At 51.9% G+C, this 27,565-nt stretch overlaps 1 protein-coding gene across 1 annotated transcript; it reads left to right on the forward strand.

The window, feature by feature from the left end:
- The first annotated feature begins 11,604 nt into the window (after nucleotides 1–11,604).
- On the forward strand, nucleotides 11,605–20,679 carry SNCB (synuclein beta). Its single transcript, XM_043465827.1, has 6 exons — nucleotides 11,605–11,900; nucleotides 12,534–12,663; nucleotides 15,443–15,484; nucleotides 15,699–15,817; nucleotides 19,612–19,701; nucleotides 20,032–20,679. Exons 2-6 carry the CDS (start codon nucleotides 12,543–12,545, stop codon nucleotides 20,062–20,064), a joined length of 405 nt encoding a protein of 134 aa, XP_043321762.1. The 5' UTR covers nucleotides 11,605–11,900; nucleotides 12,534–12,542; the 3' UTR covers nucleotides 20,065–20,679.
- Nucleotides 20,680–27,565: the final 6,886 nt, after the last annotated feature.

The following is a 27,565-nucleotide window of genomic DNA, read 5'->3' on the forward strand; positions in this document are numbered from 1 at the left end:
CCTCCAGCCTCCCGTCCTTAAACCCACCATCGCCCCGCCCCACTCACCCAGGGCAGGCGACTGGGAGGAGCCAGCGTGGGGTAGGGGGTGGGGTTTTCCGAGGAGGCGGGGCCTATACTACTAGTTCCATCAGCAAGCATTTAGTGAGCACCTTCTGCATGCAGCCTGGGGTCTGGGAACACAGCTGTGACCAGGCAGACCTAGCCTCGGTTCACATGACACTGGCCATTTGGGGGCAAAGACAGGATGGCCGGGGTCAGTATTAGGGGTCTGCCCCTAGTGAAACCACATCCCACCAAGGGTAGACCCTGAATTTAAAGCGGATTGACCCAAACATGGCAGAAAGTGGAGGGGAGCAGGGCGGGGCCAGGTCAGAGACAATACACGCGTGGTGGTGTCTCCCTTTAGGCTCTGCTGTCATTTACCCCCTCAATTTTTGCCACCAATGTCATTTGACACAGGCATGTATCTAGTCTCTGGAAGCCTCTGTGGGTTTTCTTTTCTATGTGATTATTTAGAAACAAGAAGCTTGTGTATTAGAAATCCACATTTTGAAATTTTAGGTTTGGCAAGACTGGGGCCTCCTTCTCCCAATCTGTTGCAGTCAACACTGCCTTTTGGAAGAGCAAATGAGGATCCGCATGGCCCCTGTGTCCCACTGTACTCATGCTTCTTCCCTCCTGTCCACCTGAGCATTCTCCACCTGCCCAGGGCGCACCTGTCCACAGCCGGAGTCACGTCCTCCCTGCCCCCACCTCAGCCAAGTACCTGAACCTCATTGAGTCTTAGCCTTCCTCTCTGTAAAATTGGAATATTAATGAAACACAGCTCAGAAGCTTGCTGTATTAAGTGATATAAAACAAGTCCACAGAACAAGGCCTGCTCAGTGGTCAACAGCGGTCAGCTGAGGGCCTCCCCAGGGTGGAGGAGGGACTGGGGAAGTGAGGGAGGGAAAGCTGGATATCCTTTCCCCGCCTTCTGAACAACAGCCTTTTCTGCAGGGGTTGAAACCTCCCCAAGTTTCTTAAGGTTTCTCACACTCCCCTTGGCCCAGCTCTGTAAGAGACTAGTGTCTTCCCCTCTGCCACACACAGGAGAGCCATGGGTGACAGTTAATATCTGTTCAACCCGCATCTCTAAGCTCCAGGTGGTGCTGCCAGGCCTGTGGGGGGCTGGGTGCTGGGAGGCAGTGAGGAGCAGAAGATGAGTGGCCCCTGTGCTCTGGTCTATCAGGGGAGCAGACACCAGGTCATCTCACAAAGACCTGTGTCACAGCAAACGCAAGCCTCTGAAGGAAACGGATTCACAGGTGGGAGAAGACCAAGTCCATGACCTGAACTGGGGGCTCTAGAGCAGCCCTTCTCAAGAGCATGGATCAGAATCACCTGCAAGGCTTGCTAAATACTGACCGCTGCACTCTGCCTCTGAGGTGGCGCTAGTGGTAAAAAGCCCGCCTGCCAACGCAGGATATGTAAGAGATGTGAGTTCGATCCCTGGGTCAGGAAGATCTCCTGGAGGAGGGCATGGCAACTCACCCCAGCATTCTTACATGGAGAATCCCATGGACAGAGGAGCCTAATGGGCTACAGTCCATGGGGTCGCAAAGAGTCAGACAGGACTGAAGTGACTTAGCACAAACAAATGAATACCTAGCTTGGGCTTGAGAACTGGCATTTCTAACAATGAGATGAGCTGATCAGGAACCTCATTTTGAGAACTACCAACTCAGAGGCAGTTCGCAGAAGAGGTGATGTTTGAGCGAGAGTTAATGAGCCAGGTGGAGAAGGGTATCTCTGGAAGTGGAAGCGGCATGTGCAGAGGCTCTAGGGCAAAGGGAACATGAGGTACTGGAGGGAGAGAATAAAGACCACTGCAGCTGACGCCTAAAGGGGAAAGGATGGTGAGTCTTGATGTTAGGAGAGAGGAGAGCCATTGGGTGCTTCAGGGGTTGGGGAGGTAATCAGATGGACTTTCTAGCAAGTTCTCTGGCTGCTGTGTAGGAAACAGACCCTGCTCGATTAAGAGTGAATGGAAGGAGATCTATCTGGATGCAAACATGGTTGTCCAGGTGATAAATGGGGCAGCTGGGAAGATGAGAGAATATGATGGATTTCAGAGATATTTAGAAGGAAGACTCAGTGGTGTTTGGTGGTGGATAGGCTCAGGAGGGCCTTCCCTGGTGGCTCAGATGGTAAAGAATCTGCCTGCAGTGCGGGAGATCCAGGTTTGACCCCTGGGTAGGGAAGATCCCCTGAAGGAGGGCATGGCAACCCACTCATTTTCTTGTCTGGAGAACTCCATGGATAGAGGAGCCTGGCAGGCTACAGTCCATGTGTCACAAAGAGTCAGACATGACTGAGCAACTAACACACACAAACACACAGGCTCTGGAGGTGGGCATGGAGTCCCGGCTTCCTGTTGTTGTATAATAGACCACCCCAAACCCAGTGACTTAAAACTACAATAATCACTTATTTTGCTCACAGATCTGCAATTTGGGTAGCACTTGATAGGGATGGCCCATCTCTACTCCAAAGCCCTGTCGATTGGAGTGGCTCACAGGCTGGGACTGGAGCTGTCTGCTCACTTACAGCGGGGCAGTCTTTGCCGGCTCTCAGCTGGGGTGTCAACTGGGTTAGCTCTTTGTGGCCTCTCCATGTGACCCCTTGGCTTCCTCTGGCACAATGGCTGGGTTCCCAGGATGAGTGTCCCAAGAGATGAGAGGCAGAAGCTGCCTGTTTCTTAAGGCACCAGCCTGAAACCTGGCACAGCTTCACCACCGCTGTATTCTATCAGAGTCCCAGGGTCCATGTCCCAGGCACTGTTTTAGGCACTGAGGAACACGGATGTGAACAAAGTTTCTCTTTGCCCTGGAAGTTCCCAGGACTGAGCCCTTGGACCTCAGCTCTGCTCTGTCAACACTTGCCATTTCATGATCCCATTCAGTCATGAGCATTGGATGTCACATGTGCAGAACACCTGTGGCCTGGCATGAAATCCTGAAGAGTGCATCCAACTGCCTGCTCACAGCTCCACTTGGATATCTTACTTGCACCTGCCTCACACATATTGCATTCAAAGCTGAATTCCTGGCTTTCCCCTGTCCCCCGACCTGCCTCTCCCATAATCTTCCCCATCCTTCCACCTGCTCAGCCCAAAATCCTGGACTGGTCCTGACTCTTCTCTCTCTAACCCATCAGTACATTCCATATTCAGCTCTACCTACAAAATATCCAGGATCCAGCCACTTCTCTCCATCTCCATTGCCACACCCTAGCCCAAACGGACTGTCATCTTCCATGTACTATGGCAATGGTATGCATACTGGCTCCAGCTTCCACCGTGGCCCAAGAACAATCTACCGTCTACACAGTTCAGTTCAGTCACTCAGTTGTGTCCGACTCTGTGACATCATGGACTACAGCATGCCAGGCCTCCCTTTCCATCACCCGAGTTTACTCAAACTCATGTCCATTGAGTCAGTGATGCCATCTAGCCGTCTCATCCTCTGTCATCCCCTTCTCCTCCTGCCTTCAATCTTTCCCAGCATCAGGTTCTTTTCCAATGAGTCAGTTCTTTGCATCAGGTGGCCAAAGTATTGGAGTTTCAGTTTCAGCATCAGTCCTTCCAATGAATATTCAAGACTGATTTCCTTTAGGATTGACTGGTTGGATCTCTTTGCTGTCCAAGGGACTCTCAAGAGTCTTCTCCAACATTACAGTTCAAAAGGATCAATTCTTCAGCACTCAGCTTTATTTATAGTCCAACTGTCACATCCATACATGACTACTGGAAAAACCATAGCTTTGACTAGACGGACCTTTGTCAGCAATGTCTCTGCTTTTTAATATGCTGTCTAGGTTGGTCATAGCTTTTCTTCCAAGGAGCGAGCATCTTTTAATTTCATGGCTGCAGTCACCATCTGCAGTGATTTTGGAGCCCCCAAAATAAAGTCTCTCACTGTTTCATTGTTTTCCCATCTATTTGCCATGAAGTGATGGGACCAGATGCCATGATCTTGGTTTTCTGAATGTTGAATTTTGTCAGCTTCTTCACTCTCCTCTTTTACTTTCATCAAGAAGCTCTTTAGTCCTTCTTTGCTTTCTGCCATAAGGGTGGTGTCATCTGCATATCTGGGGTTATTGATATTTCTCCCAGCTTCCCTGAGAGTTCAGTTGGTAAAGAATCCACCTGCAATGCAGGAGACCCCAGTTCGAGTCCTGGGTTGGTAAGATCCGCTGGAGAAGGGATAGGTTACCCACTCCAGTATTCTGGCCTGGAGATGTCCATGGGGTTGCAAAGAGTCGTACATGACTGAGCGACTGTCTACACAGCGAACCTTAAAAAGGAAAGTGAGATCACATCACTCCTGTGCTCACAGTCCAAGGATCTGTAAGGCCTCACCAGCTCTCAGCACCTCCTCCTCATGACTCTCCACCCCTACAGCCACACTGGCTGCCTTGCAGGTCTTCAAACATGCCAGACCCACACCTGCCCTAGGACTTTACACTGGCTGCTTTCTCAGTTCCTACCTCAAGCCAGTCCTTCCCTGCCCACTGCATTTAACTGGTCAAGTGCTCAGCCCCCACTGCAGCACTCCCATGCTCTTTCTCTTCTTTGCTTTCTCTCCAAGCACTTCCACCTCCTGACACACCGTATATTTTACTTATTTATTTTACTCATCATCTGCCTTCTGGTGCTAGAACATAAGGTCCCCAGGGCCTCTTTTACTCACGACTCTGTTCTGCAGTTCCTAGGACAGGGCCTGGCTCATGACAAGTACTCAGAAGTCAGAGCAACAAGGGAGAACTAACATTAGACTGATTTTGACAAAAGTAACACAGTCTAAGGGATCTTATTTAGTCACTTAGTTCATTTGCTAATTATCTGCCTTCTCCTTCTTGAACGGTAAGCTCTAGAAGAGCAAGAACTTCATGCATCTTGTTTTCTGCTGAGTCTCCAGTACCTAGAACAGTACCTCACACACAGTAGACACTCAGGAAAGACCGGAAAGACTAGATGCCAGGGACCAGTTACTTTCCCTCTCTGGTTATTGGTTCTTTCATTTGTAAAGTGGGACTGTAAATGCCTGCTTTAAAGGACTGACTTCAGGACTTAGTGATATAATAGATATAGTGCCTGGCACACAGGTGTTCAATCAGTATTACCCACCTCCCCCGTCTGATCTTAGGCCCACACCCTGCCTTCCTGCCTTCCTCCTCATCCTGAGGCCTGGACAGCAGGAATGTTGGTATATGTCCAGTCACAGGGTAAGGCCCCACATGCAGAGTTATAAAGACACATCTGGATTTTTATAGAACCCAAGCAGAAACTAGGATCCTGGGACTCTCTTCAGAGAACCCCTGCTGCTCCAGTTGGGATTTTTCTCCCATCCCCTTCCCCACACTCTCCCAGGCTTCCCTCTCATCAGAAGCTTCTTAGTACATTCTTAAGAAGGGAAGAGAAAAGAGGAATAGAGGGGCCTATTTTCCAGGAGAGAGAACAAAAACAAAGAAAGGGTCCTGAGAACTCACAGGTTTAGGGTCTGGCCAGAAAGAGACTCAGGGGTCTGAACTCTGCCATCCTATGCCCTAAAGGAGGGCCAACCACGTGACGTGGGGGTAAAGAGTCCAGTGTGCTGGAAAGTGGTGACCCGGTAACCATGCCACCTTCTTCTGGAGACAGCTCCTATGCAGATAGAGAAGGAAAGATGTAGCAAATGTTAACAACTGGAGAACCTAGGTGAGGATATCTGGGTATTCATTGTGCTAATATTGTGACTTTTCTAAAGGTTTTGTTCATTGTATTATATTTGGGTTCCCTAGTGGCTCAGATGGTAAAGCATCTGCCTGCAGTGCAGGAGACCTGGGTTTGATCCCTGGTTCGGGAAGATCCCCTGGAGAAGGAAATGGCAACCCATTCCAGTATTCTTGCCTGGGAAACCCCATGGACAGAGGAGCCTGGCAGGCTACAGTCCATGGGGTCACAAAGAGTTGGACATGACTGAGCAACTTCACATTATGTTTGGAACTTTTCTCTAGGCTTGAGGTTTTTAAAAATTAAAAAAATTGGAGGTAAAAACCCTTTGCGGGGCAGAGGGGCTAGTGGCTCACTCAATAACTATTCTTCCCTTCTCATACCTTGATTCAAGGAAGTCATAAGCCCAGAGAGATCACCAAACTTTTCTAACGTCCCTGCAGTTAGGTGTAGCCAATGAGAGGTAGGCAGGAATTGTTGGCTTCCAGGAAAATTCCTTAAGAAAAAGACAGAAAGCTGGCAGTGTTCTTTTTACACTACTTCCCTTCCTTCTGCTTTCTGCATGGACATGATGGATGGAGCTGCAGCAGCCATCTTAGGCCATGAAGTGGCCTTGAAAGTGGAATCCAGGTACTAAGAATAATTGAATAGGAAGTTAGGATTCTGGGTCTCTGATGCTTGTGAAGTCATCACACCAACTATGGACTGCCTACTACATGACTTCTTTAAGTGAAAGAATAAATAGCTGCTTTGCTAAGCTTCTGATGAGCAGCCAAATGAACTTCCTACCTGATTCATAATTTAACACATTTTCTATTCCCTCTACACTCTGGACTTTTCCACCTGCTGGATCCCCTGCTGGGAAAGTTCACCACCCTATTGTAAGGTCCTTCTCATTTTTCAAAACCCAGCTTGAATGTCACTTTCTCCTGGAGGTTTTCCCTGGATGCTTCCTCTCTCCTGGACTCACGAAGCCTCCTGTGGTTGTTTAGTCACTTAGTCGCGTCTGACTCTTTGTGACCCCATGGACTGCAGCACACCAGGCTTCCCTGTCCTTTACTATCTCCTGGAGTTTGCTCAAACACATGTCCACTGAGTCGGTGATACCATCCAACCATCTCATGCTCGGCCATCCCCTTCTCCTCCTGCCTTCAGTCTTTCCCAGAATCAGGGTCTTTTCCAATGAGTCTTTTCCTGGTACTGCTGTTAAACTCCTCCGCAACCCACTTGCTGCCCATCTGAGGATTCTTTATTACTTGTTGTTTTGGCTTCTCTTTAACATCTGTCCTCTTGTCCTCTAATCCCCTTGGTTTCCCTGCCACCGCACTCTCCAGCTTCTCCTCCTCTCTGTGCTGCTTCTTCTCAGCCTTTCCCTGGGCTCCTCTGCCCCTGGCCACTCAGGAAGTTTGCAGTGACTCAGCATTCTGTTCCGACCCTCCATTCTTTTCACTGTCTCTGTTCCTCTGGGCAGTTGCATCCTCCCCATGACTCCAGCCACCACCTCTATGCAAAAAACTCCAAATCCAATGGTGTCCTGGGCTGGCTTGGATCAGCTTGTAAGAACAAAGTTTTAGGAATTTTGTGAGCCAGACATTAAAGTCATTATTAAAAATTAAATAAACTTATGGTTATATAAATATGTTTAAAACAAAGATAATAAGCACTTAAAACATAACTTCCTAATTGTTTTACTATTATCTATGCTTTTCAGATTATTTTGTATCTATTTTACCTGAATGGTGGAAATGCTGTATAAGGGTGTGCTACCACATGTCTCTTCCCAACTCTCTGCTCAGAGACATCACAGTAACAGCTTGAAACAAACCACAGGGTAGAATTTACACCACAGGTATGGACAAACTCTACAAGGTGCTTCTCTGCTTGGAAAGCCATGTATGAAAGACTTCCCAGTATACCATGGCCCAAATGAATATCTGAAGCCAGCATGGAAGAGCTTCCTAAGTTCCAGGCTCAGATAACGCTTGGCTGCACACCTTGTCCAGCTCGTCTATCAGGCATAGCACATTCGGTGTGCCCTAAACAAGCTCACCCTCCAAAGCTGCCCCAGCCCCTCAATACCTATTTCCTTTTTTGCAGCAGCATCACTCACCCCATTGTCCAAGCCAGAAACCTGGGGATCTTCCTGGATTCATTCCACTTCCTCTTCCCAACATCCAATAAGTTACATCCAAAATGATGCTCAGGTCCCCCCTCCAGTCCTGTTCCAGACTCACTGAGGCTTCCCTCCTCTAGGCTTTATCATTCTTCCTGTGGATTCTGCCTCAGGTCCCTCATTGCTCTTGCTGCTTCCAGCAGTGTCCCCCTCCAACCCACCTCCATTTGGCCCCCATAAAATGCAGATCTCATTTAGGTTTCTCTTGGGCTTAAAATCCTTCAGTGACTTCCCAATTCTTACAATAGGAAGACGACACCCTTCGTATGGTCTTCTTTCTCTCTTCTTCCTCTCTCCTTCCTACTGCTTGGTCCTTCCTCATCTGACATTCAGGGAATCTTAGTCAAGAGTCACAAACATCACTTCTTGGCTTATTAACCAGATACGGAGTTTATTAACCAGTGGGCAGCTCAGAAACTTTCCTGGAAGACCAGAGTCCCCTTGGAGACCAAGCAGCCTGGAATGATGCCCAAATCACATCATCAAGCAGTCACAGGAAGACTCCCCAGATGCTACAGCTGAGCACAGACAGTACAGCTTGCCCTGTTGGTGCTAGGTGCTCCCAGAAGCAGTGTCACAGCTGCCCCTGGTCCCTGGCAAGAACTGCCAACACCGCTTGTCTTTAACTAAGCAGACTCCCCTCCTTTGCTGCTGCTTCCTGGCACTAGGTTCAGGTTCCAGGTCTGGAGCCGGGATGTCTGGGGCTGAGGTCACGTGTCCTGGAAGCAAGGAAAGCTGGGAAAGCATTGTCAGCTCCTAGATGGGGAGGAGGCTCTACCTCATAAGGTGGGGAATCCCACAGACATAGGAGGGAGGCAGTTTCAATGCTGAGAGGCCAGCAATAACAACAGCTGTCCCCCATGCTAGCTTTTAAAATTACACAAGTAAAACACTCTTCAAGGTAAAATAGTCAAACAGCGCAAGAATGAAGGTGATGAAATGTACAAGCTTCTTTCCTTGAGTTCTCTCAGTCCCATTTGCCAGGGGCAACTATTGTAAACAGTGTTTTGGAAGTTCTTAGGGGTGTGTTCTTTGTATATCCAGATGTCTGTATTTATATTTAAGATGTCTGTATATAACTGTGTAACTGCAAATGCTTTCTTTGTGTCAAAATTGACCAGCTCCATAAGAAAAGGGAACCCTCCTATACTGTTAATGGGACTGTAAATTGATTAAGCCAATATAGAAAACAATATGGAGGACTCACAAAAAAGTAAAAATAGAGTTGCCATATGATCCTACAAACCCACTCCTAGGCATATATTGAGAGAAAACTATAATTCAAAATGATACATCCACCCTAATGTTCATAGCAGCATTATTTACAATAGCCAAGGCATGGAAACAATCTAAATGTCCAGTAACAGATGAATGGACAAAGATGTTGTGGTACATATATACAATGGAATATTACTCAGCCATAAAAAAACAAAGAAATAATGTTGTTTGCAGAGATATAGATGGACCAGGAGATTATCATACTAAGTGAAGTAAGTCAAAAAGAGATAGACAAATACTATATGATATCACTTAAAATATAACACAAATGAACTTATCTGTGAAAGTGAAAGTCACTCAGTCATGTCCGACTCTTTGCGACCCCATGGACTGTAGTCCATGGAATTCTCCAGGCCAGAATACCGGAGTGGGTAGCCTTTCCCTTCTCCAGGGATCTTCCCAACCCAGGGATCAAACCCATATCTCTTATATCTCCTGCATTGGCAGGTGGATTCTTTACCAGCTGAGCCACAAGGGAAGCCCAAGAATACTGGAGTGGGTAGCCTATCCCTTCTCCAGCGGATCTTCCCAACCCAGGAATCACACCAGGGTCTCCCGCATTTCAGGTGGATTCTTTACCAACTGAGCTATTAAAGAAGTCAATAAATAAAGTCACAGTCACAGAGAACAGATTTGTGGTTTCCAAGGGGGCAGGGAGTGAGGGAGGGATGGATTGGGAGTTTGGGATTAGCAGATGCAAACTATTATATATATTAAATGGATAAACAATAATGTCCTACTGTATAGAACAGGGAATTATATTCAATATCCTGTGATAAACCATAATGGAAAAGAATATAAAAAGAATATATATATATATGTATAACTGATCACTTTGCTCTGCAGTAGAAATTAACATATTGTAAATCAACTATATTTCAATAAAATAATTTTTAAAAAAATTAGCTCCACACGTTACAGTTTGGTACCTTGGCTTCTCTCGAGACCTCACACCATGTCTTATACTCCTATATCAATGCACATGGGTCTAACCCATCCTTTCTAATGACAACATTGCACTGGGTGGATGAACCATAATTAACTAGCCAGTCCTCTACAGATAGACATTTAGATTATTTTCAGTTTTTTGCTACAAAACTATGCTGCAGTGAAAATCTTTGCACACATGTCTTTGTGTGCTCATGAGAGTAGAGATCCAAAGGATGAATTCCTGGAAGGGGAACTAACTGTTGGCTCTAAAGGAGCATGCATTTATGCCTTTGGTAAACATTGCCAAATTGTCTTCCAAAAAGCATGTGCCAGTTTGCAGCTCTACCAGCAATCTGTGAACAATTTTTTCCAGGCCCTGCATAGTCTGGCTCCTGGCTGCCCTCTCACCTCATCATCTGACACTTACACACCTTACATTTTCAACTGCAGTGCCTTTGTGGATGCTATGTCCACAACCCAAAATGTCCTTCCTCCCTTGTCTGCCAGATGAAATTCCACAAGGCCCAGCTCAGATGTCACCTCCTCTGTACAGCCTTACCTGACTCTGTTGAGCTGTCAGAGACCCCTTCCTCTGGTATCCCACAGCTTCCTGGGCATAATTCTGTCATACACCAACTGAGGACCTATGTGTGACTGGCACTCTAGGGCCATTTTGACAATCCAGACCATAACCACAGAAAAAAGGATCAGGTGCACCTACTTCTCCTTCCCTGTTGTTTCTTCTGCTACATTGTGTTTTATCTGTTCCCAAGCACAGTCCTGCCTCCGGGCCTTTGCACATACAGTTCCCTCTCTGTGGATCTTGCCCTCAAGCATCTTGGCCTTGGTGCTTCTCTGGAATCTCTGTTCCCATTCACCTCCTCACAGAGGCCTTCCCTGACCGCCAGATCTCAAGCACCCCTACTCTGGTAACTCTTGTCCATCTGCATTTTAACATCTCCATGACTCTTATCACAAGCTGAAATAACCTTTGGTTTAAGCACTGATGTTTATTTTCTGTCCTGTGTCCCGTCTCTGCACACGCACAAATTCACCACTGCAAACTCCCCAAGAAGGAGGGGTCTAGTTTTCCTTTTGTGCTGTCTCCAGTCTCAAATCTGCCTGGTACCTAAGAGCTCAGTAAACGTTCGCTGAATGAACCATCCATATTTTACAGAAGAGGAAACTGACATTCAGAAAGGAGAGCTGAGTATCCCAAGGTCCCACAGCTAATAAAGACCTCCAAACCCATCTGAACACTAAAACCAACTGCAGTATTTCTCCCGTGCTCTCAGCACGCCGCATTGTGTCTCCCACCAGACTAGGTTCCTGGGGGACAGGACTTAAGTCCGATGACGCTCCGGGGTCCCCAGCGGCGTGTTCCGGGCCCGCCCCGTGAGGCTAGCGGGCTCCGCGGAGATGTCACCCTCCCCGCCTCCTGTCAGTCAGGCCGAGGGGGTGGCGCGGCCGCCAGGGGGGGGCGCTGAGCTCAGAGCTGCCGCAGCGCCCCAGCCGGAGCAGGAGCGCGCGAGACAGCAGGGCGCTAGGAGCGAGCGGCGGCTGGCGAAGCACTCCAGGCCCGGGCTCTACTTCACCTCGGCTCGGGGCTCGCGCCTCGTCTGCTGCAGACCAGCCTGAACGCCTGGCCACGGCCCGATCCGCCCGAGCCCACCCCGGCCCAGCCCAGCCGAGCCCGTGCGTCCGCCTGCCGCAGCCTCTGCCGCAGCCGCCACTCCATCCCCAACCCGGGCCCCGCATCTAGGTGAGGCGGCCGCGCTCCGGGCGCCCCGGGCTGAGGAAAAGGGGGAAGGTCTGGGAATGGAGTGGAGAGGGGACGGGGTGGGATGGGGAAGGGGCTGGAGAACGTAAACAGGACGCCGGGAGTGCTGTCCGTGTGCGATCCGGGGTATGGATCTCTCTTACTTGGTGTCTGCAACTGCCTGGATGGCCGTGTGGACGTGCGCCCGCGCCCGTGTGCCCCGTGGTATGTCCGCGTGTCCGTGCGCGTCAGAATGTCTGAGGGTCCTGTGTGTGCACGTGAGCGTGTCCAAGGAGTATGTTTGTTTGCATGGCCGTGTGTCTGTCGCGTGTGTGCAGGCAGGCCCCCGGGCTTCGCGCCGTGCCCAGCACTCCGCTTCCGCGGGGCTGCAGGTTGCAGGGCCCCGGATAACCGAGGCGGGGGGCCCCTCCTGCGTCCACGGGTTTCAAGGACGCTAGGACTCGCCGCGGCCCTGTGGCCTGGCGCTGGGGAAGGGAGTAAGGTGGGAGGAGGTTCCGGGCCCGAAGGGCGCCTTCGGTCTCAGGGGGAGGGGATGGGACACCTGCGGTCTCTGCACAAGGGCTGGGGTGAGGATGCGGGCGAGCGCGCCGGTGCCCGTGTGTTCGTCCTCCCCAGGCCGCCAGGATGGACGTGTTCATGAAGGGCCTGTCCATGGCCAAGGAGGGCGTCGTGGCCGCCGCGGAGAAAACCAAGCAGGGGGTCACCGAGGCCGCGGAGAAGACCAAGGAGGGTGTCCTCTACGTCGGTGGGCGAGGGGCGGGGCTTCCGGGGCTTCGAGGTTTGGGTGTCCTCCGAGGGGACAGAGCCGAGGTCCTTAGAGCGAGGAAGTGGGGGGTCTGGGCCGGAGAATATGAGTCAGCAGATGGGCCCGGGTTAGCAGGGGTCACTGAGGACATAGCCAGCTGATGGAAACCTGGGTCAGTGATGACACCGACGGTAGGGGGGAATGGAGAAAGGGTTGATGAGGGTGGAGTTCAGCTGAAAGTCCAGAGAAGCAAGGCAGGAGTCAAAGGAGATAGCCTTCTTCAGCTGCTTCTTCCCATTATTAATAGTTACCTGGTGTTGAACCCTTACTGTCTGCCAAGTACAGTGTGAAATACATCTGCAACATCTATTACCTCATTTAATGCTCCCTGCCCATCCACAGACCAGGGAAACCCCGGCTTCCCAGAGCTTTAATTCTCTTGCTCAAGGTCACAGCTGACAAGACCTGAAGCTGAAGTTTGAGCCAAGTTTTATGGATTCCAAAGTGCCCCCCTTCCCTTACCACTCTCCTTCCTGTATTGTTGGGGCTCCCTCCCAGCACTGCTCTCCACCTCTGAATCTCTCCTCCCAGTGGTTCCACCATTGGCACCTCTCCTCGGGGTCTACCGTCCTTGCAACTGCCAGCTGTCATCAGGAGAAAGGCCAAGTGGTTAAAATATCTAACCCTAAGTGGGGGAAAAGAAAAAGAGGGAGCCTTCAGGGTCATTTGCATAAAGGGAGGCAAGAAACTCTGCATTCAGTCTGCCGATTCAGGGCTTACTTTTGTGTGATAGACTTATCTTCTATGCATGCTGCAGAGGGTTGGCTAACCTGCCCAGGGCTGTGGCAGATTTGGAATGGTGGTAATTTGAAAAATACTTATTGATCACCTACTCTGTGCTGGTAGGTGCCAGCTCTGCTGATGGTGAGGTCAAGTATTCTAGTGTCGGGCTTTGACATCCAGTGGCTGGGGCGGGGAGCCACTTTGGTAATCAAAGAGGGTAGCATTTGAGCTGAGCCCAGAGAATAAGGAGGGTTAGGGAGAGAGGAGCAGAAAAGACAGGTGCAAAGAGCCCTGGGATGAGGTGAAAGATACTGGGTTTGAGAGCAGAGGGCAGGAAGCAAGGGTAAGAAGTGAGATCAGAAACAGCCAGTTCATGAGGGGCCCTTGCAGGCAAAGCATTAGTATGACTGCCATGGCAGACTGTGAGCCAGGGACCGACATGATCTGGCTTCAGTATAGAGAAGTCCCCTAGCACTCTGGGGACAGAACAAATTACAGGGAGGCCCGCTGGGAGGTAACATAGCCATGAGATGAGGGTGGTTAGAGCTAGGGCAGAGGTGATGGAGACTGGGAGAAGGCTTGAGCCCACACCTTCTGGACCCTAGCTCTGGCCTCCTCCTCCCTCAGCCCTTTCACTCCTGTGGACCCCTGACATCCCTGACACTGTCTCCCTGCTAACAGACTCAACAACCACCTCCTTTCCCCCTAGGTTGGTACCTCCTGCTCCTTCCCCTGAGCAAGAACTCCTGATGGTCCCCGGCTCCTACTCGTCAAAGCTTCAGCTCCCTATAGCCTAGCATTTAACCTGCCTCGTGGTTCCATCCTAGTCTCCATCACTCTGAGCACACAGACCATGTCAACATGCTCCATGCAGACCCTAAAATCACACCTCTCTAGGCCTCACCTACATGGTTCCCTGTCCCTAGAACACCCTCCTCAGTCCCGTTTCTGTGTATCCACTGCTCCCCATTTGTCAAGACCTGGGAAAAGCCCCCTCCCCCATCCTGCACCCCCAGGAGGCCCAAACTTCCTCTCCCCACTACTTTGAAGTCCAGGGCACCAACTTTCCTCTTCTCTGTCCCTCATCTAACAGTGAGCCATCAGCCTGGGCCTTGAATCAGAGAAGGTGCCAACAAGAGTTTGTGCGAGGAATAAATAGAAGTGCTTGCACAACCCCCCTTCCCCATCCACCGGTCTCTGGATGTGGCTGGCCTTAGCCCTGAGAAGCCCATCCACCTGCACCCTCCTCCTGCCAGCCTCAGCTGGCCCACACTCCTGTTTCTGACTCTATTAGCTATTGTCTGGGTTGCGAGATCCTCAGGATTAGAGACATCCCACTCTCCCAAGCGTTCCCACCCCCACCTCAGGACAGGCTCTCTTGCCTTTCCCAGTTGCTACCCTCCTGGGAAGACCCAGCCAATGCCGTGGCTGTCAGTCATAATCTTCATGTCATCCTTAGACCCATCCTACATCTAAGACACTCCCTACTTTGGCCAGAAGAAGAGATTTGCACCCTATTTGAAAGAGAGTCTTAAGAAATGGAGCAGGGGATGTGGGGATGTGGGGATGTGAGTGTACTGGGGCAGGATGTGGGCAGTTGTGCACCAGGGGCACCTTTCCAAAGACAGAATCTTTTCGCCCCACCCCCAGGTCCACCCCCACCCCGACCTGCTCCCATCCAGGGCAGAGGATTAAATGAACCGGCAGGCAGAGTGCTTTCCCAGTGCTGGATCATGGGCAGCATCCAGAGGAGGGTGGGCCAGGGCACGGGGGGTCAGGGGAGGGGGTCGGCAGGGCGGGGACAGACAATGGGGAGAACTGGATGTCCAGATGACGCAGGCATGGAAGGGGGCACCTGTGGGATCTGGGGGCCCAAGAAGGCAGGGAAAGACCAGGATGCCCATGCTGCCTGGGTCCCTGTGCCCGCTCTCTAACCACTGTGCTTGCTGGCGGCTGTTCCCTTGGCCCTTAAGTGTGCTCCGTTTTGTCTCTACAGGAAGCAAAACCCGAGAGGGGGTGGTACAAGGAGTGGCCTCAGGTACTAGCCCAACCCTGCCCAGCCTTGTTCCCTCACCCTGGCCCGGGGTCTGGCTGACATCCAGAGAGTGGGGGGAGAGAGCGGTGGAAGAGGGTACCCCCAAAGCTTTCTGGGGGGTGTAGTACTCTGTGGGAAGTCAGCCCCTGGGACACTACAGAGGAGGAAGGCATCTATGTCTGCTTGACCTTTGCCCCCAACCATCTCCCTGACGCAGTGGCTGAGAAAACCAAGGAGCAGGCATCACACCTGGGAGGAGCCGTGTTCTCTGGGGCTGGGAACATTGCAGCAGCCACAGGTCTGGTGAAGAAGGAGGAGTTCCCTGCTGATCTGAAGGTGCGTTATCCTTCCAACACATACACACACACACACCAGGTACCCCCATAAATCTGCCACCAGGCTCCCTGCTCCCCCAGCCAGCCTGGGGCACAAGCCACCTTGCCTAACATTCTGCAGGGCCCAGCTAGACACAGTTCGGCATGAGTCTGCATGTAGCTGTGTGCGGGCATGGCGCTCCCCGTGACTGTGACCCAGATCTGGATTGGATACGTGTATCCTGCTCGTGAGTGTGATCTGGGCTGCTTTTGGCCTCATCCACATATGTCGCTGATTGTTCGCTCATGTCTTTTCAATCAACAAGTATTCTGCCAGGGAGGGATTGTTCTAGGGGTTACCACAGTGAATAGGTGGTAACTATTCACTGACTCTGACTCTGTAGTGGGAGAAGATACAGTAAACAGCTAACCAGTACACAAGATGATTTCAGACAGGAATATGTGCTATGAAGAAAACAAGAGCAACGGGATAGAGAGTCAAGGGGTGAGGGGGCTACTTTAGTTGGGAGGGCTTCTTTGAAAAGGTGACATTAGAACTGACACCCAAGTGATGAGGCACACCATGTGGGAAGTCTATTTCAGGTAGGAGGAACAGCACATGCAAAGGCCCCGAGGCAGACATGAGCAGAAGTGGGCCATGGGGAGGGGTGAACTGTGTCTCACACATTTGTGCAGACATGTTACCCCAGGCAAGTGGTGGCAGCAACCCATGTGTGCACGAAGTCAGATACCTTCCTTACGACATGCTTCAGGGTCAGAGCTGTGAGCTCTGGAGCCCCACAGAGCTGGATCTGAGTCTCAGCTCCATTGCTTCTTGACTGTCTGGCCCTGGGCAGGTCCCATCAAGTCTCTGAGCCTGATTCTTTGCCTCTAAGACAGGAGATGAACACAAGAGGACTTTTGTGTAGATTAGAGACAATGTAGCTTAGAGGTGTTCAAAAACCTAAGTGTGCATCAGATCACCAGGAGGCCAGGTTGAAATACAGACTGTTGGTCCTATTCCTAGAATTTCTGATTCAGTAGGTCTGAGGTAGGGCTAGAATGTGCATTTCTAAAAGGTATCTGGGTGATGTTGATGCTGCAGGTCCAGGGATCACACCTTGAGAACCACTGACGTAAAGAGCCTGGATGGCATATAGTGAATGCTCAGTAAGAGATGATGGCCCCGCGATCACATGATCAGCCTGTGTGTGCCCCCAGGGGCTTGTGTCATAGGTGTGCTAGGACGTTGCACTCTGTGGATCTATACACCATCTGCACAGACATGCCTCCTGTGCGGTGCCCCATGTTTTCCATGTACAAATGCCGAATCTGCCTCCATGGGGGCGGGGCCTCCTTCCATGTGATCTCGGCATGAGCGGATCCATCCACTGGGCTGGGGGAGGAGACCACACAGCACCCTCCACTCTAGACATTCTGCTCAGTTGGTTCCTCCCCTCAGCTCAGAAGTTCTGGTTCAAGTCCTGTCTCTGCATTTTACCAGCTGTGTGACTTCCCATTTCTTATCCTTGTTTCCAGTGATCACTCCCATTCATTGATCTCTTGTGTGGGCAGGTGCTGTTCTAAAGATTGTACATGGAGTCACTCGATGAATCTTCACAATGTCCCTATAAAAAAGGCATCACAATTAGCACATCTTAGAGGTAAAAGAACTGAGACTCAGAGAGGTGAAGTGACTTACTCAAGATCCCAAATCCAGCCTGCCCCCATGAGAAGGTAGTTGGGAGGTGCTAAGCTCAGGTTCATGTCATTGTAGTCCCTTGATGCCAACATGGAACCAGGCCCAGTACTGAGAGCTAGGGTGCAGAGAAGGCAGAGCTGTCAGCTTGAGGCTTGGTGAGGGGGCCTTTGCACACAACCGTTTTTCTCAGGCTGCCTTCCTCTTACCATCACTTGTTGACATTTCAAACCTCTTCTCTCAAGAGAACTCAAGATCATAGACTTACAATCCAAAGCCAGGCCTTTGGGGCCACTGGGCCCGTGGAGAACTCATGCAAGCTAAGCGTGTGAGTTTCTGTCTCTACCTCTCAGCCTGCCAACATATAGATAGTATCGTGGAAGCCTCCCCATACGCCTACAAAGCAAAGATACCATCCCACTTCCCATCCGAGGCAGCTGAGATTAGAGGTGAAACAACTTACCTGATGCCAAAAGGTAGTGAATAGCAAGGCTGGAGTGGTTTTTAAGTGAACTTCTTACTGAAGTACATTATGCAGAAAACATTCATGCAGAAAACACGCAGATCCATGGAATTTTCACAAACTCAACTCTCCCCAGGTAACCAAGCACCCAGATCAAAACACAAAACACAAGACATAGCTCGTTAGAAGCCCCCTTTACACTCCCTCCCACCCCTACTCCCAGGGCTAAGACTAGGGTGAGGAAAGGGAAGTGCCTGGGGCACAAAATTTAAGGGGGCGCTTATTCCAGGGTCTCATTTACATCCCAGGCACCTGACTCTCCTCACCTTTGTCCTGTCCCCCTCCACAGTTAATTGCTTCTATCACCACAGATTATCTGAGTGTCTTTCAGCTTCATGTAAACGTTATCCTAAAGCACATGTTCTTTTGTACCCGGGTTCTTTCACTCATCAGTAAGAAGGGGAGTCAACCACGCCTTGGTGTGCACTGGGTTTCCCCATCCTAGACGTGCAGTACCCTCTGTGTGATAGGACCACAGTGCACACATCCATTCTCCTGCTGTTGGATATTTGTTTCCAAACAATGTGCAGAGCTGGGATTCTTCGCATTCTGTTTCTTTCCTGGGTTCTGGTCATAGCTGGGTGACTTTGGGCAAGCTAACAGTTCCCCACTTCCCGGGCTGTGATGGACTCCCTTGTAACTAGGGGAAGTGAGTTCAGCCAGGAGTGTAAACTCATGTGGTCACAGGGCCCACCTAGACAGGTAATGTGAAGGAGTTGAAGCTGCCTGGATGGAGCTGGAGTAACTAGAGCGCCGACGTGCCAGCCCTCATGGGTCCCAAGATTCTTACCTCTGCCCAGTAGGGAGGGACAGTGGTTACATGTGCAAGTGGGGGACATGGTGGGGCCCCTTGCCTACAGAGCATGAACCTCAGGTTACTGTGTGCGCCCATGTGTGCAGTCAGCTCAGTCTCGTGTTTGTGCACACATATGTGCTCGCTCACAGGGGACTGGCCATGTGTTTGGCAGCCCCCTATTTGCATGTATGCTGGCCTGCACAGGTCTGGGCAGCAGATGCTGTGGGGAGGGGAGAGTCTTAGCTCACACATCCAAGCAACACCATGAGCTGTTGCTTCCAGCTTATCTTAAAATAGCAACAGCTGAAGAAACCAGGCCACACAGGGCCCTGGGGGAGGGATGGGTGGAAAGTGGCAGGGGAATGGCTCAGAGCCTCTGCTCAGCTCTGTCCCTGAGCCTCCATCTCCCTCCAGCCCAGAGGAGCCTCCAGGGTTATCTCAGGGTCCTCGTAAGCACCCCCACCTACAGAGCTGACACAAAGAGGGACAAATGGATGATTACGTGTGCTATCTCCCCATCCCACCCAGTCCCATCAAGGGAAGCACAGGAGGCTGTCAGCTGCTGGGAGAGGGGTATGTGTACCCACAATCCCTGGACACCCCCAGCTTCAAGCCTTGATTGGAGGGATTTCACTGCTCCATCCCTTTTCCAAGGCACTCCAAATAAACAATTAAAAATTCTGGTTGCACTGCCAACAAAGCCCAGCCTTCCCCCGATCAGCCAACATCTTCTCAGGGTAGGAATCTGGGGGGCGTGCCCAGCTGGCCTCACAGGCCCTGTCTCTTCTCTTCGTGCAGCCAGAGGAAGTGGCCCAGGAAGCTGCTGAGGAGCCGCTGATCGAGCCCCTGATGGAGCCTGAAGGGGAGAGTTATGAGGAACAGCCCCAGGTGAGGGATGGGGCTTTGGGCATCCCCAGCTGGGGTGGGAGGTTCTGGCAGGATAAGTTTGGGCCATTGAGTTTTCAGGCTCCCAGACCCCAGACCCCAGAGATGGCAGCAGGGAGGGAGGACAGATGGAGCCTGTCGCTGGGTCTCAGGCACTCCTGCCCAGGAACATCCCAGCTGTCCCCAAATTCTAGGTCTCTCCCCTGCCCAGAGGGAGGGGCGTTCAGCATTCCTCTTGGTGGGCGAAGGGTCTCGGGGCGCGGCCTGGCCACTTGGTCTCCAACCCCTTCCTCTTTTGCTCTTCTCCACTCTACCCCCATCCCTCTGATGCAGGAGGAGTATCAGGAGTATGAGCCAGAGGCGTAAGGGCCCAGGACGGCCCCCCACCAGCAGCACAATCCCTTCCCGGTCCCCTGCCCCGCCCCCCAGAGCCAGGGCTGTCCTTCTACCCCTTCCCCTCAAAACACGAGATCTTCCTTCGCTCCGAGGCGCCCCCTCGGAGCCCGTGTTTGAGTCTATCTGTCTGTCCTTCCCGCCCGCGTCCAACCCTGGGGCGTGGACAGGGCTGGGGCTGCGGCCAAGGCTGGGAGCCTCGCAGCACGTATGTTGCCCCTTCCGCGCCCCATCCCGTATGGTGTCTGCGCGGTTGTAGCATGTTCTATGTGTTTTTAAACGAACAGGAAAGCGACGGCTCCCCTCCACCCCCCGATAGAGGCTCTCTGAAGGGCCTCCGGGCACCCCCGCCAAAGTCCTCCAGAGCACCCCCACATCGACCCCAAGGACCTTTTTTTTTCTTTTAAACCAAAACCAGGAGCCAGGCTGTGCCATGACCCCTCCCCCAGCCGACCCGGTCCGAGCGCGGGCGTCGTGTGTCGTGATTGTAGCATGGAGGTCCCCCACCCTCGTGTGAGCGTGTTCCGGGAGGGCGGGTCCGGCCGCCCCCCTCCCCGCGTGTCCATGAATAAAGCCAATCTGTCTGTAGCAGGCGCCGCACGGGCAGGGCAGGGCAGGACTGGGCTGGGCGCTGGATGGGGGCGGCCGACAGACTTCCAGGTTACAGCCTGCCTCACTCCACTCTTTGGGGCCCGGCACACTCTGCCCATGTGTAAGACTGACCACCTCGGGCCTCAGCTCCTACCCTCCCCCATGAACGACCTGGATGGAAGCGGTACCACCCCCCCACCCCTCGCCCCCAGGCTGGGACATGCTGCTGGCAGGGAGGCGGCCTCTGGCGCCACCCACTGGACTATAAAGCACCTACTGGGCGTGCTGGGTGGAAGGAAGCCCAGTGCAGCCGAGGCGCAGGGCCCACAGGTTCACACCTCAAGTCACAGGCAGCGCAGGAGCATCGATGGCTACGCGCGCGCGGACTTGTGTGCACTTATGCTGGTCCTTGCGCTCCAACCCGAGTGTACGCACCGGACAGGCGCGCACCTGCACTGACGCGCGCAGCACGCTGGCCGACAAGTGCAGAACCGGGCGCGTACTCAGAGTTGCACGCGCACCGCGAAGCTCTGGGAAAACAGCAGCGTGATCACTGGAAGAAGCTGCTGACCCTAAACTTCCCCCCACCCCCAAGAACACTGACATGCACATACCCCTGCGCATACCGGCCCGCTGCAGAAAAACTCATCCCGGGGGAAAGGAAATGGACAGTTGTCCCCCCCCAAAAAGGCAGAGTTCGGGCAACCAGTGCTCCACCCTTCCCAGAAAAAAAGCCTCGGAAAGTTTGCGACCTCGGCTGAGGGGAGCTAGGGTCTGCAGAAATCTGGAAAGCTGGCCCGGAACCTTGAGCAGATCGGTGTCTGCATTGCTGCTGCTGCTAAGTCGCTTCAGTGGTGTCCGACTCTGTGCGACCCCATAGACGGCTGCCCACCAGGCTCCTCTGTCCCTGGGATTCTCCAGGCAAGAATACTGGAGTGGGTTGCCATTTCCTTCTCTAGGTATCTGCACTAGAGGGCCCCCAACACCGCTTCAGTGCTGGGAAGTAGGGGCGGAGAAGCCGCGGTGCTGCACAGAGGCCCCGCCCCCATCAGGGCGAAGGCACTGCTCTGATTGGTATAGAACACACCGCGCCCGCGTCGAGGCCCCGCCCCAGCCAGGGGTAGGCCCCGCCCCCGCCGATGCGGCGCTCTTGCTCTCTTTCGCCGCAGCAGTAGCTTAACCTGGCTCAGACCCAGACCACCACCCCTGCCCAAGCGGAAGCCCGGCACCGCCTTGCCACGATAGCCCCTAAACCTCGCCTGATCAAGACACCATCCTTTCCCTGCCAAGTTCGACCTCATTTCCGACTCAAACCTTGCTTCGCCCTTGCAGACCTAGGGGCTAGAAGAAGCTTGCTCTATTTATTCAACCCCCAAGTTTTTAGCGCCCGCTCCTTCCCTGAATTGTTGGGGGCGGTAGGGTGCAGAAGGCCTTGAACGCTGGGGGTCACCAGGGTCACTTGAGTCACTTTGGCCTGCAGTGAAGGAGCCTTTACTTCCAGAAGTACGAGGCTGCTGGCAGACGTGTGTGTAGGGAGAACAAACGGGGGTGGGACGTGGGGGGTGGGGCCGTGGGGGGTCTCTAATTCCCTGACTCAACATGCGGGTACTAGGATGTCCAGATCATCTTTGTCTGAATTAAGACATTATTTGCAACCCATAGTCTGCAGGGACTGCAGACTCGTGGTCCTTAGGTTGAATTTGGCCTGTAGAGATGTTTAATTTGCTAGCACAAGGTTTAAATATTTCTCATTTGATTCCAGTTGGCGACAGTCCTTTTCCCTCCCTGTTGTGTTCCTCCCATCCACTTCACTCATTTTCATGAACTGCTTCGCCTCTGAGGAATTTGAGTTTGTCACCTCCTCGCCAGCTACCAGCACCTGATCCCCATTTTTAGATGCCAAAATCAGGTTCACCATCTGCTTGTGAAGAGCTTTATTCCTCCTTCCTGGGTGCCAAGCCACGCACCTGGTTTACTGAGCTCGATTTTCTGCTCAGAGACCAATGTTCTCATCTGCAGGGGTCACTTTAAATGCATTCCAGGCACAAGCCCAGAAGTGTCAGCAGAAGATGCCAGCCCCGTGTCAGACCCAAGTCCTGACTGTGAGTGCTTGTGTGGGAACACACAGCTAGCTCCTGGGTGCCTCCCTCATGACAGGGACAGAGCCATTTCCCCAGTGCCCAGCATTTCCCAGGCATCCAGCCCTTGCCTCCATTCATTTCACTTGAAACCATCCTCAAGGATTCCTTGTTATTTGCCCTAATTTACAGTTGAGAGAATGGAGGCTAGAGAGGCAAAGTTACCTGCCCTAGGTCACATCGCTGGGAAGTGGCAAAAGCCACATTCAGCCCCAAGCTTGACTCCGAAGCCCTGTTTCTTTGGAATTTTCCAAAAAGGACTTGCTCTGAGGGGAGACAAACAAAAACCACCACCAACAGGAAAATGTGAAGCAGCAGAGTGGAGATAACAGATGCTTGTGCAGTTTCAGGGAGGCTGCAAGTGAGTGTGTGTGTGGTGGGGTTGAGCCGTATATGAACACTTACATATAGATGCAGGTATATTTCTGCTCACATGTGAAAAAGGAGGTTGTCCACGTGTTGGGTGCCTTTAGTCATTCAACAGCGTGTGATACTCACCTGCTCTGGTCCTAGAAGTAAGGGGCTACAGGGAACAGCCCTGGGGTCACTGCCCCAGAAGAACTCATGTCCATGGATCAGTGAATACACGGATAGAGACAATTTGGGGTTTTATGAACAACATAAAGCAGAGCCATGTGATAGACTGTGACACAGTAAGGGTAGTGACCAACATTCAATTGGGTGGATCAGCTCAGGTGTCTGAGAGGCTAAAACCTGAATGAAAAGGAGGTGCCTGGGAAATCTGGGGAGGGCGAGCATTGCAGCACAGGAAGAGCCCACCTGTGTTTGCATGGACATGGGGTGTGAGGTCAGCGAGAATGAGCTCAGCCAGGCCTTCGAGATCCGCGAGTCCGGCCCCACCCTGCCTGACCCACACCTTCCAGTCCTTTGCCGGCTCCTCTCCTTCACCTGGACATCTGCCTGGCACTCTGCCTGTTGAAATCCTTCCTGCCGCTGAGCTTCCCCTATTCCTCCAGCCATAATTGACTTCTCCTTGTCACCCCCATCTGGCTCAGCTATGCACACGAAGACCCCCTCCTCACCTGTGTCAGCACTCTGCAGACCACTGCCAGCTGGCTAACCTGAGACTACCGTCTCCCCTGATGAAGGGACAGCGGCTGTTTCCCTGTGCCCCACCCTTCACCCATTTCCCTCCCCATCTCCCCGCCCCCACCTCTAGTAATACAGCTCCACTGCTTTCTCTGGAACTTTATTTTTGTTTTCTCCCTTCCCTATTTATAGCTCTCTCCCCTCCGAACCATCCCTGCATCCATCCTGTTGCCTAGAAACAGGCTCTGGGCTGAGGGTGGGGGAAGGCCAGGCTGAGACCAGGCTGGGGGAAGGAAGAGCTGTCACCCACTCCCCCTCTCAGCACCGCCCACAGGTTCCCAGAAGCCCACCCACCCCTCTGCCCAGCACTCACAGACATTTTTAAAAGATAAAACAAAATGTGAAAAACATCAGCCTTTGTGAAGTCCTTCATGGCTTCTAAAGGGCATGATGCACATGACTGCATGCATGCCTCCCAACACCCTACTGCACTGGAGGCCCAGACCCATCCTTTCAGATGAGCAAACTAAGGCTTTGGAAAGCAAAGGTCCTATAGGTCAAGTCTTCTCAGCAGAAACTCTATGGCTCTGCACTTGTCATTGTTCAGTTGCTCAGTCGTGTCTGACTCTTTGCGACCCCATGAACTGCAGCACACCAGGCTTCCCTGTCCTTCACTATCTTCCGGAGTTTGTTCAAACTCGTGTTCATTGAGTTGGTGATGAACCTGTTAAGCTTAGGATATTGGCCTGAAACATGGAAAAGAAGATTTTAAAGCATAAATGATTCCATAATCTATTAATTGCAGAAGGGTAAAGAGAATAATCTTGTCATGATCCTTACACACCAAGCCACCATGCATGCCCCTCCATACACTCCACATACCCCCTATCTTGCCACACCCCTATGCTACTTCTGATGCCCCAGCCATGGCCCCACCATGGCCTGCAATGCCCCAGATGCTCATGCCCCCTCGCCACACCCAGCTGCAGCTCAACTCCAGCCTTAATGCTTACTTTTCACAGGTTGGACCAAGAAGCCTAAAGTTTGGTTCCTGGCTCTGTCATTTTACCCACTGTGTGACCTTAGAGAGTTCACTTAACCTCTCTGAGCTTCAGTCTCCTTAGCTCAAAACTAAGGATACTAATTTCCACTCCTAAGGATGCTATTAGTCCACTCTAGAACTAATAAGAGAATTAAATGCACTACTGATGAGAAAGTGCTTTGAAAACTGTAGAGTACTGTAACACATGAGTAATCCATTAGAATAGTAAATATTGTTATCGTTGTTATTAAAGCCAAAAAGTGGGACAAGGGAGCCAAAGTGGGTCCTGGAATCAGAGAGGGAGACCCATGCTCATGTCCAGGCAAATGGGTTCTCTCTCTGGGAGAATGAGAGGTATGGGCGGGGACTGCCTGAGCGCCTGCAGACCACTGAGGCGTAGAAGTGGGCACAGAGGCCTTCTTGTGCCTGACTCCTCCTTCTCAAGTGCCCATGCTTCCTATCTTCCACCCAAGGCCCATCTCTGCCTTCAAAATAGGCTCTCTGGGCAGAGTGGGGGAGAGGGCTGCCAAGGAGCAGCTGGGCCATGATTCAGCCTGAGTCACCCAGCCTAATCCCGGGGCCGCCCCCAGTGGGGCCGGGGCCTACAGCTGCTAGGGGGAGGGGGCCTTTGTGGGCAGCAAGCTGTGCTCATAGGTGTCTGGGCCAGGGGCGCTCATGAATATCAGGGCAGTGCTGTAAGGGGTTGGGAGTGATGCACATGAGGAGGTCAGAGAGAGGAAGAGGAAGATGACCTCATGCACATCAGTTCCCTGCACTAACTAAGGAGGCAGGGTTTGTGTGTGTGTGTGTGTGCGCGCATGCACACACACACACACCTGTGTACACGTGCGTGTTGCATGTCTATCTGACTGAATTAAGACAGTCTCATAGCGTGGGCAGGATTTTGGCTCCTAACTTTGTCACTTTCTAACTTTGTAACCCTGGAAAGTTACCTAACTTCTCTGAACTTCTGTTTCCTCAGCTATGAGATGAGAATTGCAATGATATCAATCTCAGATGGTTTTTCTTAAGGCTTAAATATAAGGAGATGATGACTGTAAAACACTTAGGCAGTCAGTAAATTGTACGCCACCACCATCATCACCTGGAGGATTCTGGGTTAACTCCCCTGCATATATGAGGACCGATACATATGTGAATGTTTGTACCCAGTGTTGTGTCCATACAAGCCTGGAGGAGGGTGGCTAGGTGAGTGTTCCTTGAAGGAGCAGGTGCATGTCTGTTGAGTGTGCATCTCTGAAGCAAAGAGAAGAACTTTCTAGGAAGTTGGGTTTATATAGTATTGCCTGCCGTGTGATCCTGTCCCCCTCCCCCACCTCTCTCCTCTTCCATCTCTCTCTGTTTCCATCTCCCCCCCACCCCCACCACACACACACTTCCCTAGAGGCTATGATTTGCTAAAATTTGGTCTACATCAGGACCAGTGTCCAGAAGGGGGTGAGGAACCGTGGGTGCTATTGTATTAGAAATCTCAGACCTTCTCAAAAGCCTTTGAAAGTGAAGTCGGTCAGTCGTGTCCGACTCTTTGCAATCCCATGGACGGTAGCCTAACAGGCTCCTCTGTCCATGGGATTTTCCAGGCAAGAATACTGGAGTGGGTTGCTATTTCCTTCTCCAAAAGCCTTTAGCCTCTAGCAAAACTGAAATGGGGGCAGATCCCAAGGGTGGTGTGCCTGGGTGTGGAAGCAGGACTGTGCGTGATGGAGTGGATACAAACATGATCTGAACATGGGAGGTGCTTGTGTATGTGCGTGTGTGTGTGCACAGGGGTGGTATCAGGGGGGTGGCTGCTGCCCGTGCTCTGGTACAGTCTGCTTGTCTCCATGGCGCCTGTTGCCACACACGCTTGCTTTTCAGAAAGTCACTGGGATTGTTTATTCCACCCCCAGCCTGGGCGCCAGCCAAAGAACTGCAGGCACTTGTTTATCTTCTGGTGTGCACGAGTGTGTGTGGCTTCCCAGAGGCAGACCAACCCAAGATTCACATACACACACACTCACCTGGGTGTGGGTGACCATGTTGGTTGTCACAGGATGAACCTGAACCCCAAGACAAGCCACAATCCGGGCCCAGGCAGACTCTCCACGTGGGGACAGAGACGACCCTCAGTAGCTCCAGGCAGACACACCACCTATTTAGCAACCCCTAAAGCTCCAGGGACGTGGGAGACTGGTTGCCCTGGCTATGATCCTCTGCTCTGCCTCCATCCATGGAACTAATCACCACACACTGATTGGCCAGGACGGGGTCACTGCCCACCCCTAAAGATGGCAGTGGGGCCCATCCCACTCCACTGCATGGACTGCAGTGAGGAGGTGGGTCCCCAAGGGAAACAGAGGTGCTGTGGTCAATAAGGGTACAGAGTGCTGGGCTTGCCGTACCCTGGCATCCACCAGGAGTGTTACACTATGCTTGGTGCTTGAGGAACTCTTCCTGCCTTCATCCTCCTCAGAGCTCTGAGAAGCAAGAATTACACATGATGAAGCTGAGGCCTAGAGAGCTCTCAGTCAAGGCCACACAGCTAGTAACTGGCAAAGTCAGGATCCAAATCTACACTGCTTACGTCTATGTCCTTTTTGACCTTCCACTCTACCTTGGCAAGTGTTTTGTTCTGTTGTCTGGAAATTTTCAT

This window comes from Cervus canadensis, chromosome 4, assembly GCF_019320065.1.
Source record: "Cervus canadensis isolate Bull #8, Minnesota chromosome 4, ASM1932006v1, whole genome shotgun sequence".
Taxonomy (NCBI): domain Eukaryota; kingdom Metazoa; phylum Chordata; class Mammalia; order Artiodactyla; family Cervidae; genus Cervus; species Cervus canadensis.